This window comes from Poeciliopsis prolifica, unplaced genomic scaffold (assembly GCF_027474105.1).
Source record: "Poeciliopsis prolifica strain line A6 unplaced genomic scaffold, Auburn_PproV2 SCAFFOLD006, whole genome shotgun sequence".
Taxonomy (NCBI): Eukaryota; Metazoa; Chordata; class Actinopteri; order Cyprinodontiformes; family Poeciliidae; genus Poeciliopsis; species Poeciliopsis prolifica.
This window is the reverse complement of record NW_026562381.1, coordinates 6,036,921-6,052,105: the sequence shown is the minus strand read 5'-3', so window position 1 is coordinate 6,052,105 and position 15,185 is coordinate 6,036,921. Positions and strand designations below refer to the sequence as shown.

General features: G+C 38.1%; 1 protein-coding gene across 1 annotated transcript in view; it reads left to right on the top strand.

Moving 5' to 3' along the window:
• LOC129360484 (ribosome biogenesis protein SPATA5-like) overlaps nucleotides 1–15,185 on the top strand; it is a 110,108-nt gene that overhangs the window by 24,985 nt on the left and 69,938 nt on the right. Inside the window, exons 11-14 of the mRNA XM_055030751.1 lie at nucleotides 2,800–3,009; nucleotides 8,494–8,547; nucleotides 9,886–9,965; nucleotides 14,874–15,000. Coding sequence (XP_054886726.1) covers nucleotides 2,800–3,009; nucleotides 8,494–8,547; nucleotides 9,886–9,965; nucleotides 14,874–15,000 — 471 coding nt within the window. The remainder of the gene's footprint in view (nucleotides 1–2,799; nucleotides 3,010–8,493; nucleotides 8,548–9,885; nucleotides 9,966–14,873; nucleotides 15,001–15,185) is intronic.

The following is a 15,185-nucleotide window of genomic DNA, read 5'->3' as shown; positions in this document are numbered from 1 at the left end:
AGACGGCGCCGGTGGCCTGGGATGTGTTACCTCTGTGGGCTGGTGGAGGGGAGGGAGGAGGAAGTTAAACAGATGGGAAGGGATAGAGTTATAAACCCTGGCATTTAGCATTTAGATCAGAACATGTGATCCAGAGCTAATGAGAGGGCAAAGCTAAAACAAAAGAGATAAAATACATATAATTACAACATACTTTGTTTTCCTTGAGATAAACTCTGTTCATCTTTTAAATGGTGTTGATCAATCTTTAAGAAACAGGGAGCTGCTACTAAATTTCACAGGTGGACTGCATAAGATTTTATTTAGGAGTGTTTTAGTAAAGAGGTCTGAATTTTCTTATGGTTTCTGAATCCTATCCATACTGTTGGAATAACTTTGACTTTGTGTCTTGCATACAAAGTGCTCAAATTGTGTATTTTGTGGGGAGGTTTTAATTTGTCTTTTTTATTTCATCAGTATAATCCTAAAACAATCTGCGTCCCTTTAATTGTCCCATTAACTCCATCTTTTAACAGCATTTCCATTGCAATTTGATTTCTACTTTTGATTGATTTTTTTTTATTCCCTTGGGTTGAAATTTCTTAAAGTGTTATTTTTATTTTCAAGTAGTTAAATGATTTTCTTATGAATTGTAAATCAATATTTTTGCATACAAAATTGAAAAAACTGTTTCTGTGACTTCGCAATTTCACAGAAAAGGAATAAAAATAAATGTTATAACATGCATGACTATTTGCTATGAATAGTGAGTACTGAAGATAATCTTTGCATTCATAAATAAAATGACAAAATATATGGTCCTACATGATATTTCTATGTTAATCCTTAATTAAGCTTCTTTTGACATGAAGACGAACTGTGAATATCTGGAATTGTCAAACCAAAATTGTGGTGTTTGTTTTACTGAGAGAAACTTTTATTATTAAAACTGGTTTTAAAGACTTTGAAATTCAGAAACTTGATTTTTATGTGCGGTGAGGACTAAAATATATGATGACATATTGTTGTATATTTTATTCCATGGGAGTCTATGAAGGAAATTTTGTTTTATGTCCAAGGAACACAAGTGGAGCATAACACTTCTTTCTTTATTTTATTTATTTATACAGATAAATCTCCCTTATTTATAAGAACCAGCAACATGTTAAAACAGACTTTAGTCAGCATTAAACAAATTAACTAATAAAGTACAGCAGACACTCAATGAAAAAAATGAAGGGAGCGCCAAGGGTTAAAGTGAAAGTATGCATGTACAGTTAATCTAATCAGAAGATACAGCAGATCTGGGTTCTCCACCTGGATTTCATTTTGTTCTGACTTCAACTGACAAAAAAAAGAGAAAAAACAATGAATAATTAAAGATCCATTTAAGGGAAACTATCTGATCGCTGACCTTCTTCGACGGCCTCTCTGACTCTCCTGCCAAACCTGATTCCTTCCGTTGCGCGTGTAATAAGATAAAGCCAAGTGAGGGAGGACAGAAAAGCAGTGATGCTGAGATACAACAGATAACAAACAAGAAGAGCAGAGAGGATATGAGAGCAGATCAAACAGGATATGGAGCAGAGGCTGAGAGGATGGGCTGAATGTAGAGGAGGAGGTTAAAACAACTGTGAGTGGGACAAAACTGAAGAGTATGGAAAGGAAAGAAGGAGGAATGTGAGACAGGAAGGGTAAAAAGAGACGTTAGCTGGTTTTAGATGAAGCTCTCTCATGCTTATCTACTTTATCTCCTCCGGTTGTTCTCTGCCGGACTCTCTCCTTCCTCTCCTCCCTGCCTCCTTCCTTCCATCTGTCAGACAGACAGCGTTTGGCAGCCTGGCTCTGTTGTTGTTCACTCCGTCCTGATTCAACCCAAGCCCTTGGTTCTTCCATCTCCCTCCAAATATGCTTTTATATTTCTCCTCTGTTCCATCCAGCCGACTCTTGGAGGAACTTGAGATTCCTTGCAGTTTACTCATGTGATCCCAAAGTTAAAAGAGGGCCTTTTATGGGTTACTCTAGAGCATTTCTGCACACAATCAGAATTAGCTTGGTTCGTCGCGCTTATTGTTGGTGATGGGTTTGCTTCAAACTGACACAGAGTAGCAGTGCACATAGGACTGGAGTGCGTTTCAGCACATTATTGGAATGGCAATTATTTATTAGAGCTTGACCTCTTCCTGCTGCCTTTCTCCAATGTAAAACAGATTCATTTTCCTGATTGCATGTTTTTGACCTCAGTGAACCTGCTGGATTCTGATTCCGTGAAATAATGCTCGTCTCCTCCACATCTGCTTCTCCACACACCACATCTGACTGTTTTTTTTGGAATTGACTGTTGTTTATCATGTTCAGGATGTTGGTTTTTATTTCCATTTAAACAGTCTTTTCCTCTTCATTTCCACTATTCTAAATTGTTGCAATTTTCTGACCTATTTACCAGATAATATCTCAAATATTGAGAAGCAGCACAATCTGGAACAGTCATCCATAAAACTGCAAAACAGCTGAAACACTGAGTTCCTTTAGATCAAAGCTAACAACTTCCCTGTTTAGAGTTGCTTTTGATAACTGGAACATTGACCAACATATCTGATGTGCATTGTTGATTCTGAAGGTGCCACTCAACAAAATGTAACATTTATTACAAGTTTCTCATTTTGTGACTCTGATGTTTTTTTATGATTATTATTTGTTAATTTTTGTGTTTTTAAAGCACTTTGAACGGCCTTGTTGCTGCAATGTGCTATACACAAAAACTTAACTGATTGATCATCTGGCATTTTGTTGAAGTTTTCCTTTGCTTCATCTGCCCAGGTGTGCTGGTCAGATGTTGGTGGGATGGCAGAGGTAAAGCTGAAACTGAAACAGGCCGTGGAGTGGCCCCTGAAGCACCCTGAGGCCTTTACCCGCATGGGGATCCAACCACCAAAAGGAGTCCTGCTGTATGGGCCGCCAGGCTGCTCCAAAACCATGATAGCCAAAGCCTTGGCTAATGAAAGTGGGCTCAACTTTCTGGCTATTAAAGTAAGTTTTCACCATTACATTAAAGTTTTTTTTTCATTTTTTCCATCACTCTGGGTTGACCAAACATTATCAAATTACTTTGCTGATTAGTCAAAATCAAAAAATGGTACCAAAGCTTTTCTCTTCTATAATGGGATACATAAAAATGAAAACATAATGTTTTACAGATGTGCCTCTGCATATCGTTTTCCTGATTGAATGTTCTGCCAAAACTGTGCAGATGAGTCAGCCATTTGTCTGAGGACTGATGATTTGTTGTGCTGTCTCTCAGTCTCTGCGTTTGCAGTTTAACATTCGTCATGCAAATTGTGTTGCATTTCCTCCCTTAATCAGGTAGTAGGAATTCTATCATCTATTTTGGGGAATTTACAGCATTTTAGTATGGAATATTCTCCCTCCATGTCTAAATTAAAGAGTACCAGCATGTAAATTACCTTCATAATCTAATATAGGTTTGCTTTTTTGATGGGAAGGTGATAAACATGTTTATTATTGGAAAATGTTTATTAAAATGAAGTGCGAACCTCCATATGTGAAGACATGAACAGTTTTAAGTAGTAATATTTTATTATTTTCTATTTATATTCTACAATACAAACAAAGACGATCATTACACTCTGAGGATGTGTAACATTGTTTTCAAATATGAAAAAGCAGACAGCTGCTGCATGTTTGCACATTAATTACATAAAATCTGTGGATTTTACTTTTGAGTTTGAAATTATTTTTATTCAGTTTCAGAGTTGAACTGTTGTGAAATAATCAAAAATTACAGCTGTAAAATATCCTTTCTGTTTCTTCTTAAACACACAAGTTTGCTTATGCAAAATTCATTTAAAATTTGTTGCTAATACATCCAGAACATTAAGAGTGACTCTGTGAAAGTTATGAAGTTGAGTCGTTTTGAAATAATCTTTGATTAAAGTTTGATTGCTCTGAACTCCATTCCTCTTTCTCCCAGACACTTTGCAGGCTGGATCAGCTTCTTGGTTCGTTTAAAATCCGTTATTGTTGCATGTCTCATAAAAGTGTGGGTGACTTTACCAAACTATTCCATCAATAACTTCATGAAAAAATTGGATTGCTGTCTGGTCTTGGACCCCAAAGGAAAAATGAACACTGTAGAGTAAGACATATTTAGGGGGGGAAACCATCCTTGTGTTGGACTATAACAGCTCACTGTGCAGTTTGTGAAGGGCATACTTAAAAAGTGAATGACAATGAGGGGAAAAAGCAGTTAGTGTGCTAAAAAACTTTGAAACAAACCATCCATGAATAAATTGAGAAATGCCTCAAGACATGTGCATCATTTTATTTACATTTATAAAAATTTGGCACATTTATAAACTTCTTAAAATTTCAGATTAAATTAAAAAATCCCAGAGATGTCGATCTGGTGGTGATGATTTCCTAAAGAGCTGAAGGTGGTACAGCTGCAGAAAGTTTCTTCCTCTGACCCTTGACCCAATGTTTGTCCTCTCTCATTCATCACCCCGTCCTCTCTGCTAGCTCCCCCCTCGTTCAGGACATGTCGACAGATGTTGATTGATCGCCTTGTTGAATTGTTGACTGGTGAATATTTAGAAAAAGACAGGAAGTCCAGACAGAAGCTCTCAACTGGCATCATTAAGTCAGAAGCCAGTTCTGCCGTGATCTCCCTCCCTTTGTCTTAGTGCAGCGGGGTGATTTTTCTCCTATTTTCTCCACAATTCAATGAAATGTACCATAACTTCATATTCATTTAGTTCATTTGGGGAGGTTAGAATATGCAACCAAACTCTGATCTGGACCAAAAGCCAAACTGTGGTCCAGCTAAAAACCAGCTGAAGTGATCTCTGGAGAAGTTTGAATGTCACAGTATTTTTTTAATAAATACAACCAAAACAAACACGAGAGTCTAGAGCTAGCAGGAGAAATGACTAGTGGTCTTTTACCAACAACAAAAGAGAAGTCCTACAACCACGAGAATGTGATCCTACTTAATTTTTGTTTACATTTTGTAAAGAAGGAAGTTGCGCTTTATCGTGTTGTTTCCTTCAGTGGCTCATGATTCAGTGCCTCCACAGGTGAGGAGGGGAAGAGGTGTTTCAAATGGTTTGGTTGATTTGACACAGTGCAGTGTGAAAGTGAATCGCAGCAGGAAATGTACCAATGTGGCAACTCGGGTCCCCAATCGAACCAGGTCTGCTGGACTATCATGTGTGAAAAGACTCTTAGTCTTCTCTTTTAATATCCACAGACAGACATATTTTATTAGAATTAGAAACATGCACACAGCATTACATATGATCTACCATATTTATATTTATGAGGTGCTGTTCCACATAATTATCCCTTGTTTTACACCAGACCCCAAAGTTTTATCTGACAAATGCAGGGCTTTCCAGGTAAAGTTTCTGCAGTGGTTCACAAAACTGTACATGCTTTCATTTCTGATGAGGGATGTAGATAAAATCTTAACAGTGGCTGTGGAGACTTGGTGTCCAAAAATGGCCGTTCCTAGCAGCAGCTCTCTGCTGCAGTGCTGCGTCAGCCTTTGTTTGTCTCAGTTCAAGTTGTTTTAAAGTTCTCACCTGTTATGTTGAGTGCACCTATGGGCATGTTTAGGTCCATAGTTACTTTTTTTGCACCCACCTCCCAATTTCTGAAGATTTAACAAACATTTCTCTTGAAAATCATGTTTTCTTGTCTTTCCCAGTTTTAAAGGTGGCTCAGATCATCTGGAATCTGAAATCCACAAATACTTGTGACCTCCTCTAAAGTTGCTTTTAACTGCCTATTTCAAACATAAAAATGCCTTAAGTGCACTTCTGAGTGGACAGCCAATCCACCCAGATTGGCTGTCAGTGCCAAGGATTGGAAAATGAACGATGCTCCTGGATTGGTTGTTTTGCAAAAGCTGGGCAAGGAGACAAGTAGCATATTTATTTAGCTGAAGTGACCTATTTTCAGCTTAACAAGCTGCATTTTAAATGTAATCTGAAATATTTAAGAATAAAAGAAAAATCAGAGAATAAGCAAATTTTTCCTAATTAACTTGTGGACACATTCCACAGAAAAATCCTATTTAAAAACAAATCCTGAAATATTTTTGGTTAGGTTGATGTCATAGCTATTGTTGGTCACCTATGAAAAATCTATTAGTTTAATAAAATCTCTAGTTGAGGTGCCGCTAAGCGCAGAGGGTCCTGTGCTACTTAAACAAAGATTTGTGCTGTGAGGTTCTGCAGCCAGTTTAAAGTTATCACCAAGAGAATCTGCTCTTTGAAAGGGGATAAAAAACATCCTGCCCCTGCTGCTGAAAGCCGCTCTCAACCATCTGCAATAACAGTATCAGGTTTTTCCAGTGCGGCGGTTGCTTTGACACAGATACGTTATCCCGATTTAAATGTGGATACTTTGAGGGCTCAGCCTGTTTCCTCTGTGTAAAAAAGCCCTATTATCATCTTGTCAATTTCAGTTTCCTCCCTTCAGCCACTCAAACACACTCACGGTCACGCATGCATACCTGCTCGCCAACACACTTGCATACATACACGCACGCACACAAACCTTGTATCTCGCCTGGTGTTTTTTAAAAGTCACCACATCCAAGCCTCAGCTCTACCAAGAAATGAGCAGCTTGGGAATAATGAGTCAACCTACATACTTACTGCAGGAGACAAAAGGGCTGGAAGTTAAGTGTCGTCTCCTCCATCAGCTAAGAGGCGATGAAAGAGAAGATTGCAGTGGAGGAAGTTCCTCTAACGACTGAGTGGATGTTTGTCTCGCAAAGAGACAAACATCCACTCAGTCGTTAGACATCCGAAAGTTTAAAAGTTTAAAATATATAGAAAGAAGAAGTTGCAGAGAATAAATTGTAAAGCTATGTTTGCAATCAATTGTGAAACCCCCACACATTTAAACAATTGTTGCTGAAATTTTTGGAGTTAATCAAATAAATTTTATTTATAAAATGGGTCATTTCACAACAAATGTCACAACAAATCAATTTGACCCAAAAACTTCACTTCAATACAGCTAAGCAGGTGTTGAAAACACAGAAAGGAGAATAACATAAATGCACTGAGCCAGGAGTACTTTCTAAGGAGGAGAAAAACTGTGTACACAGAGTTAATGCTGGTGAATCTCTTTCTCTGGCTTCATAAAAATAAGCTCTCAGAACCTGGTTTCCTTTCTACGGTAGTTGTATTCTGAACTTTTTGCAAGTTAACACTCAGAGATTCTCAATCCCAATTCTATCAAAGCTACACAAAGAAGCACTGAGCCATGAGTGCAATCAAAGGTAGCAAAGCTTTGCTCACAGCTCTATTCAACAGAAAGGCCAAACACAAAAGCTCTTAACTCGGCGTACCTTCTATGTGAGGAAGAATCAAATAGTTTAATGTTTTTGGTAAAAGTAAAAATAATTATGACAATTTATATAATAATTCTACAATTTCACTGCTGCAACTGATTGAAGGACTTTCTTCGTTAGACTATTGGAGGTCGGGTTTGGTAGCTGGCAAAAAGCAGATGATCTGTCTAGCACATTGTTCTGGTACCTCAGGTTCTGAAGAATTTTGTAGGACAATTAAACACTTTGGTCTCAGAAGCTGCAGGAGCATTTTCAAGGAAGCAGATTCAGTTTCCAGAGCCCTCTCCTTTCTGATGTAGGAGCTGCAGGACTCAATGCTTAATGCTTTCAACACTAACTGCTGTTTTTAAGATCTACGTCCTGTAGTGGTTCCATACGAAGGAGCTATGTCCCTCCACTGGAAACCCGAAATGACACATTTGGATTGGCTTGGGTCATCCTGTACAATGTTAACAGCAGACATAGCAGTGAGTTTCTTGGAAATGTTTGTTCTGCTTTCCCCTCATTTTATTGCCCTCCTCTGTTCTTTTATAAAAGAATTAGGAAAAAAAGCTTTCATCATTGGACTTGAAAACCATGCAACAGCCTTGACAAATATGGCTGTAGGTTATATTTATGAAGCTGTTGTGAGCACAAACCTTCTATTTTATGCCTTAGATCTTCCCGAATATCCGATTTTATTTGATGTGCCTGAATGCATTCATAACAGGAGAAGTTGCACCATGGTGCGAGCAGATGTGCTACTTTAATGCTCACAGAGTGGAAAATGTGCATCTTTGCCAAGTGAGCCACATGTGTTACATACAAACATGAAACAGTACACAGCGTACAGTGAGCGGCGAAAAAATTTCACACAAAGAGACAAAACACGTCCTGCTGTGCTGCACACTTGATGATCACCATCTCTCTGTTTGATCTGCTGCGTTCAAGGAGCAGATGCTTCTGTTGTCACTCAGAATTTTCCTTCTGGATTTTGGCCGTTTAAAAAAAGACATGATTGTCTTTTGTCAAAGGTCCTAATGTAGAAGAATTTTAGATTGTTTAAAGTCATAATAACACAACCATACTCGTTAACTGGTAGCTGTTATAAAATGAGTAACTCTCTTCTACATAAATTATTCTTTCAGGGTCCTGAGTTACTGAGCAAGTATGTTGGGGAGTCTGAAAGAGCAGTTCGAGAGGTAAGTTCTTTTAAGCCTTCCTTACAGTGCCCCAAAAAAGTATTCACGCTTTTTATTATGTCCCAACCAAAGACTTCAATTTATTTTAGGGGGATTTTATGTTCAATTTAGTTCAAATCAGGTTCAGATATTTATGTAGAGCCATTTCACAACAAATGTCTTCTCAAGGAACTTTGCAAAAAAAAAAAGAAAAAAAGAAAGAATTATTTCAATATTTCAATGCAGTCACATTGTCACAGTCACAGTTGAAATAATAGCAGATAATGTGAATTTGGGGAGTAGTAGAAGACAAAAGTGAGAAAAAGTGGTCAGTTTGTCCTCCAGCAGCCTAAGATTATTAGCACAATAACTACAAAGATAGCTCAGTATAACTTAACTCCTTAGAATGAGGCCTGAAAGAGACAGAACTGCTGCTTTATATGTTGATGCTTTGTGTATCAAGAAACTTTTTCTACAGATTCTCTTTGCAAAATATCTCCATCTCAGGCAGAAGTAACTGGCAGAAGTTACCAGGAAGTAAGGGATAATGTAGAAGTAAAGTATCAGGGTTATTCACAGATTGATTTCATATAAAATCACAACAATGTTACGGTAAATTATCACGTTTAGTTTACAGTTAAAATGAAAAAGTTTTTTAACTAAAGAATTTGTGTTCATTTAGAAAGTTTTTAAACCATTTGATAAGGAGGCCAGTCATGTCTTAAAAAGTTTCTCTTCAGTTTCAGATGATGGGTTGAATTTAGCTCTTTGAGATGCTAAATTCTTGGGACATCATTTTTGATCCATAACCTGTTATAATCCATCCAGAATGTTCTTTTTGACCCATCTACTGGGTTCTTTGGTCATCCTGACAAGTTCTTCACTGATGCTCTTTAAAGAACCAGAAACCAGAAACCAGAAACAGATGATCTGGATTTATGAGGATACATTTCACACAGGCAAAAGTTTCCACGGGATTCATTTATTTACATATTTTCAGATTTTTATTTTTAGGCTTATTTCTGTGTGCTTTGTGTTGGTCCATCATATTAAAGGCTAATCAACTTTTATTTTAACCTGACTACATGCAGAACAGTTTACTGGGTCTGAATACTTTTTTAGTGATGTGTTTGGCTATTATTATACACCAAAATCCTTCCTGATCATTGTGTTCCTGAGCTGAATTGTGGAGCCTTGACGGGTTCAGTTCTGACGTCCTAAAGGACGACCTGCGGTGTGATTTCTGGGGTTAATGACGGCTGTATTTCCTCTTCATGTTTGTGTCTCTGATGATTCATATGTCCCGTTAAACATTTGTCCTGTTTCTGCCTCTTACGTTGTTGCTGACGTTGCTTGCAGGTGTTTCGGAAGGCAAGGGCCGTCGCTCCTTCCATCGTCTTTTTTGATGAGATCGATGCTCTGGCCAGCGAAAGAGGAAGGTACAGTTTGTCCTTTTCTGTATTCTTTTAAAAAGAATTATCTCAAACAGCTTCTTCCCGTTTGTGTGACAAATTCATAATCATGTCAGTGGTCAATGTTAATTATGTGACTACCGCCTCTCTCCTCTCACTGTGATTCATGCATGATAGAAGGAACAAACATCCGAAACAGTCTGCATGAATGCACTGGTTCCCATGCTGTGTTTGCAGAGTTGTGTGGCTTTTCACCAGCAGAGAACACAGAACAGAGTGTTGTCCGGAGGAGTTTCAGTGGGATGGCACAGGGAACATCTGTGGCTTGAAGGAAAGAGACTGGGGTGGGGGTGGGGGGGGGGGGTAAAGGACATGGACCGGAGGCACACAAACATTTCATTGTGCTCTTTCACGGCAGATGGTGCAGCGTGCTTCCTGCTAAACCAGAGAAGATGACATTTGCAGGATGGAGCTAAGAAAATATGCAGCGTGCTTCCTGCTAAACCAGAGAAAGATGACATTTGCAGGATGGAGCTAAGAAAAGGGCAGCAGGCCTTATAACCAGTTAGTTCACCACACATTTTTTGTCATCAGACAGGTTGCACTTTAATTTAACTTTGTCTACAGGTATCAGCTGAAATCAATCCGTCAAGTCTTTTGTAAAGCACATTTCATACATAATAATAAAAAAAAGATAAAAAGTCAATTGAGAATTGAGGAACAAGTAATAAACGTTACATTTTGTTGAGTCCCATAATCAAAATAATCAACATACATCATATATGTTGGTCAATGTTCACTTTATTAAGGTTCAAAAGCAGCTCAAAACAGGTGAAGTTTTAGCCTTGATTTAAAGGAACAAAACGTTTCAACTGTTTTGCAGTTTTCTGGAAGTCCATTCCAGATTTGTGGTGCACAGAAACTCTGCTGCTCCTTGTCTGGTTCCAGTTCTGGGAATGGAGACAGGAACAGACAGGGACCAGAAGACCCATGGGTTCTGTTAGGTTGATGCAACAACAATAACAGATCTTCAGTGTGTCACATATTGCTGTAAATTTCATGATTATTATTGTAATTCAATTTACTCAAAGTATTTATACTTTGCTCATAATTTACAGTTTATTTCAATAACTCTTTAAGAGAAGCACATTATCTATATTAATTCCACACAACTTTATGTTTCACAGGTTTATGTTTTCCAGTCTTTATTTATGCTAACCATGATGATTTTCTGCAAGCTTGCAAACATCTAAATATCTTGCTGTGTCTGGATGTTCAATTTCTAAAGTAAAAAATTAAAATAAAATCCCATTGGAGTTGAAAGAGATTTTAAGAGAAGTAGCAAAAGCAATTGAGGTGAATTAGCAGTACTTGCCAACAACTTCTGGGTTCATCCCGGTCCTGTTACTGTGAAATATCACCTCTGCTGCATGGAAATTAAGCTGATTGAGTTTCCTTAGTTCGAGGCCTCCTCAGATTCATTGTAACACTGGCTGCTACCAGGGATCCTTCCAGCAACATCACCCTTTACAGCAACAATTTGAAGGTACTTTGATGACATGAGTTAAGACATTTATTTTCCCTTTGGGATAAATAAAACACATTTTAGAATTTAATTAAATCATGTCTAAATCTTTCATTGAATCATTGTGCTGCACTTGCACTGTTTGTGTATTTTGTCTTCTTGGCAGAATTCCAGTCTGCACTAAATAATAATTTGTCCTTATCAGTTATTTCTTTGCCAGTAGAGTTGGCAGTTTTCCTCAATCCTGTTTTTTTTCTACTTTGAGCTTTTATGAATATCAATTTTTCATATGTGCGAGTGCCAGCTACACCTTCTGCTTGCCAGCTCACATTGGTTGAAGCAGGTCTGGACCTGTGCCTCAAGGCCACTCACCACTTAGAGAAATGCACTTCTTGCAGATCTGTAAACGTTATTTATTGAACTTTACTTCCTGCTGTGTATAATCAATGAAGTGGCTCACAGACTTTCAGTGCGGATTCAGATCTGTTGATACAACCAGACAGCCTGTGCTGCTGTGTGTGTGTAGGGTGAGCGCGCGAGGCAGGAGATGAGAAGCACCTGTAAATCTGTCAGCCTACCTGCCACGAGTCGAAACTGGTGAAGTGAAATGAGGAAAACAGGAGTGAAGCAAAGATGATCAGGTCAGAGAGACATAAAATGGAAAGTTATGGTTTTTAGAAAATGAGTCACAATAAAAATACAAATACCTTTCAGTCTTATGTACTACAGTATGGAATTTTGTACATTATAGTTAAACCTTGACCACTGCCATAAAACCATAGTGAATTTTGGTATTTGTACTTTTGAAATTTTGGGCTAAAATAGAGAAATTTGCTAATATGCATTTGGAAACACATGCAGTCATCAAGCATGTTGAGACTTTGTTCATCTTTCTGTTATATTTTTTCTTTTCCCCAGACTTCATATTAGATTAGGTGTGATGCAGTCATAACTTACCTAAAAAATAGTATGAACCATTTTTTATCATAATTTCTATCATTATCACAATAGTGTCACAACATATTATGATAAAATTCTAAGTCCATATTGCCCACTGCAACTGCAAATGGTGGTTTATTACATTTCTCAAAAATATTATTTATCCATCTCTTCTCCACGTTTACCCGTTTCATAATTTCTCCTTTTTTCCCCAGCTTCCTGTCTAGCATGCTATGTCGCCCTCTGACCCAAACTTTCTCTCCTTCTCTTTCGCTGTCCCCCTCCTCTCTTTCTTCTCCCTCGTAACTCGGTGACAGAGCTCTTTTGTGCTCCTCTGAAGCCTTGTCTGCACTAATGACGTCTGGCATTTCCGCTTGCCCTGTCAACAGAGACTGTGTGTGTGTGTTTGAGACCAGAAGGATGCCTGTCTGCGCTGTGCTGTGGAAAATAACCACCTTCTAATGCAATGACTAATGCGCTGCTGAGTTTTTTAAGGCTGCAGATCTTTTATTGAGCGGCAAACGGGTGTATCTGAGTCGGTCCTTTACATTACAAACATCACTTAATTACCAGATTTAAATTCTTGTACCCAATTTCGTAGAGTAGTTTTTCCACTTTATATTTTATTTTTATTTATAAAATTAACATATTTTTGTTGTAGAAAGCACACCTGGTTTTGTATATACTAATTAAGCCCAAATTGGTTCATCCAGGTAACCAAATTTAGCTTTCTGGCACTGTTACTGTTAGAATTATCCCCTAACAAAATGTTTGCCTGCTGCAGCTTTTCTTCGTTTCAGTCGGTTCAGTGGAAAAACCATGTTAATAAGTCCAAACGGGGCTCCCAACTATTGCTGCCTTATCAGAGTTTTCAGTTGCCTTGTTTTCAGTTCAGGGTTTTACATCACTGGCAAGAAAGCTCCAAATTGCTGCCAGAGGATTATTTTTATAAAGATGAATGACAATAGTGTTAATTAAATCTCTGTTGTCATCAAAATATTATCTAAAATTACTTCAAAGTCCTGTTAATTGTTTCTTTTGACATATTTATATCACTTCTCATTAGCTGCATTACTGAGTTTTTTTGCTTTCATTTTGTTTTTTTGTTGCCATTTCCAACATCTTTCATTTTTGTTCATGTTTGCTCTTTTTCCTCAATGGACTACAAGCACAGTGAGAAGTTTTGGCAATGACACAAATGTTTATACAATACAGATTTAACTCACCTTCTGACAGTATTTATCCATCTAGGCAGGATATCTACTTGTGGCCCAAATTCTGAGCATGGTTACCACTTCTTGTCTCTTGGAACTGATCATAATTTGTTTGCCATAGTTTATTCATTGCACATTGTTGCCCTGAAACACCATAATTGATCTCTTCTAAATGGTACCTTGTGAGGAACTGGCAACCTGTACAGGTTCTACCCCACACTGGGGCTGGTACCAACTTGGACATGGACCCAAATGCAGAGAGGAGGATGGGATAATGATGTTGGAACCACATGTTAAGACATTGAGAAATGGAGGAGATACAAGGGAAACAGACAATCTGGTATGAAAGTTTGCAAGTAATGAACAACGGAAGAATCTGGCAAAGACATCATGAAACTGACTGAGTTTTAACTACTGGGAAGGTGGATGGATGACAAAAGAACCAGGTGTGACCAGGCAGGAGAATTACGTGCAAATGGGAAAAACTGAATGAAAATTGAGAGAAGGCAACTGATTAACAAAGAAATAAACACAGAGGGGACGAAGGCCAGTCCGCACTGGTAAAACAAAAATATTTATATGCTTATTTGGATGAAGACACTTCTGAATTAGGAGAATGACACCTTTTTATTTTTAGACAAATGATTTTCCAAACAGAAAAAGAATTCATCAGATAATTGTGTTTTCCCCAGCCTTTTCTTTCCATCCATTTGCTTCTTTCAGACTTGCTGTTTGATGATTCAACAGCAGTGGCTATTTCTAGTGATGAGCAAGCTTTGTATTGGTTGCAACATAAATCCTCAAAGATATGATAATAATGGTACTTCTTGGATTTCATGAAATCCAAGAAATCGTCTTACTTTCAATTGAACTGCATCATGCAGTTCTTGATGATCCAGAAAACTGATCTTTGAGCAGCTATAATTAGTTTTCTGAATGTCAGACATGATTGTGGTGCTTGTTGAACCGGGTGTTATTAAGCCAACTTGATGCAACTAAGCCTCTTTTTGTGAAGTTCTTAGTGAGAACAATTATATTATTAACTGTACTTCCTCTGGAAAAGAATGATGGTTCCATAGTTTGATTTGGGTGAAATTCAACATTTCTGTTGCTGTCAAAACCTTTGGTGGAAATATGTAATTGTTCCCATCCCTTCAGAAATTACATACATCTGTTTTCCTTTCACTCATCTTTTCTCACCTGCTGCCATCCTCTTTTCACTTATCTGTCTTATTTTTTCACTCACCCCCTCTTCAGCTCTGCGGGTTCAGGCGGTGTAGGTGACCGGGTCCTGGCTCAGCTCCTGACAGAGATGGACGGCATTGAGCAGCTCCGAGATGTCACCGTGCTGGCTGCCACCAACCGACCTGACATGATCGATAAGGTAAACAAGACACTGGCACTCTTTCTTCATTTCTCCTTCCCTCTCTTTGGTCTGTGATTGATAAGGCTGAGTGGATGTTTTGTGTTTACTTTCCTTGTCTCCTCTTCTCCTCTTCCTGACTTTTATAGTGATTGATTGATTGATAAGGTTAAAGGTCTTTTCTCTGGTCTGTTCTGCTTGATTCA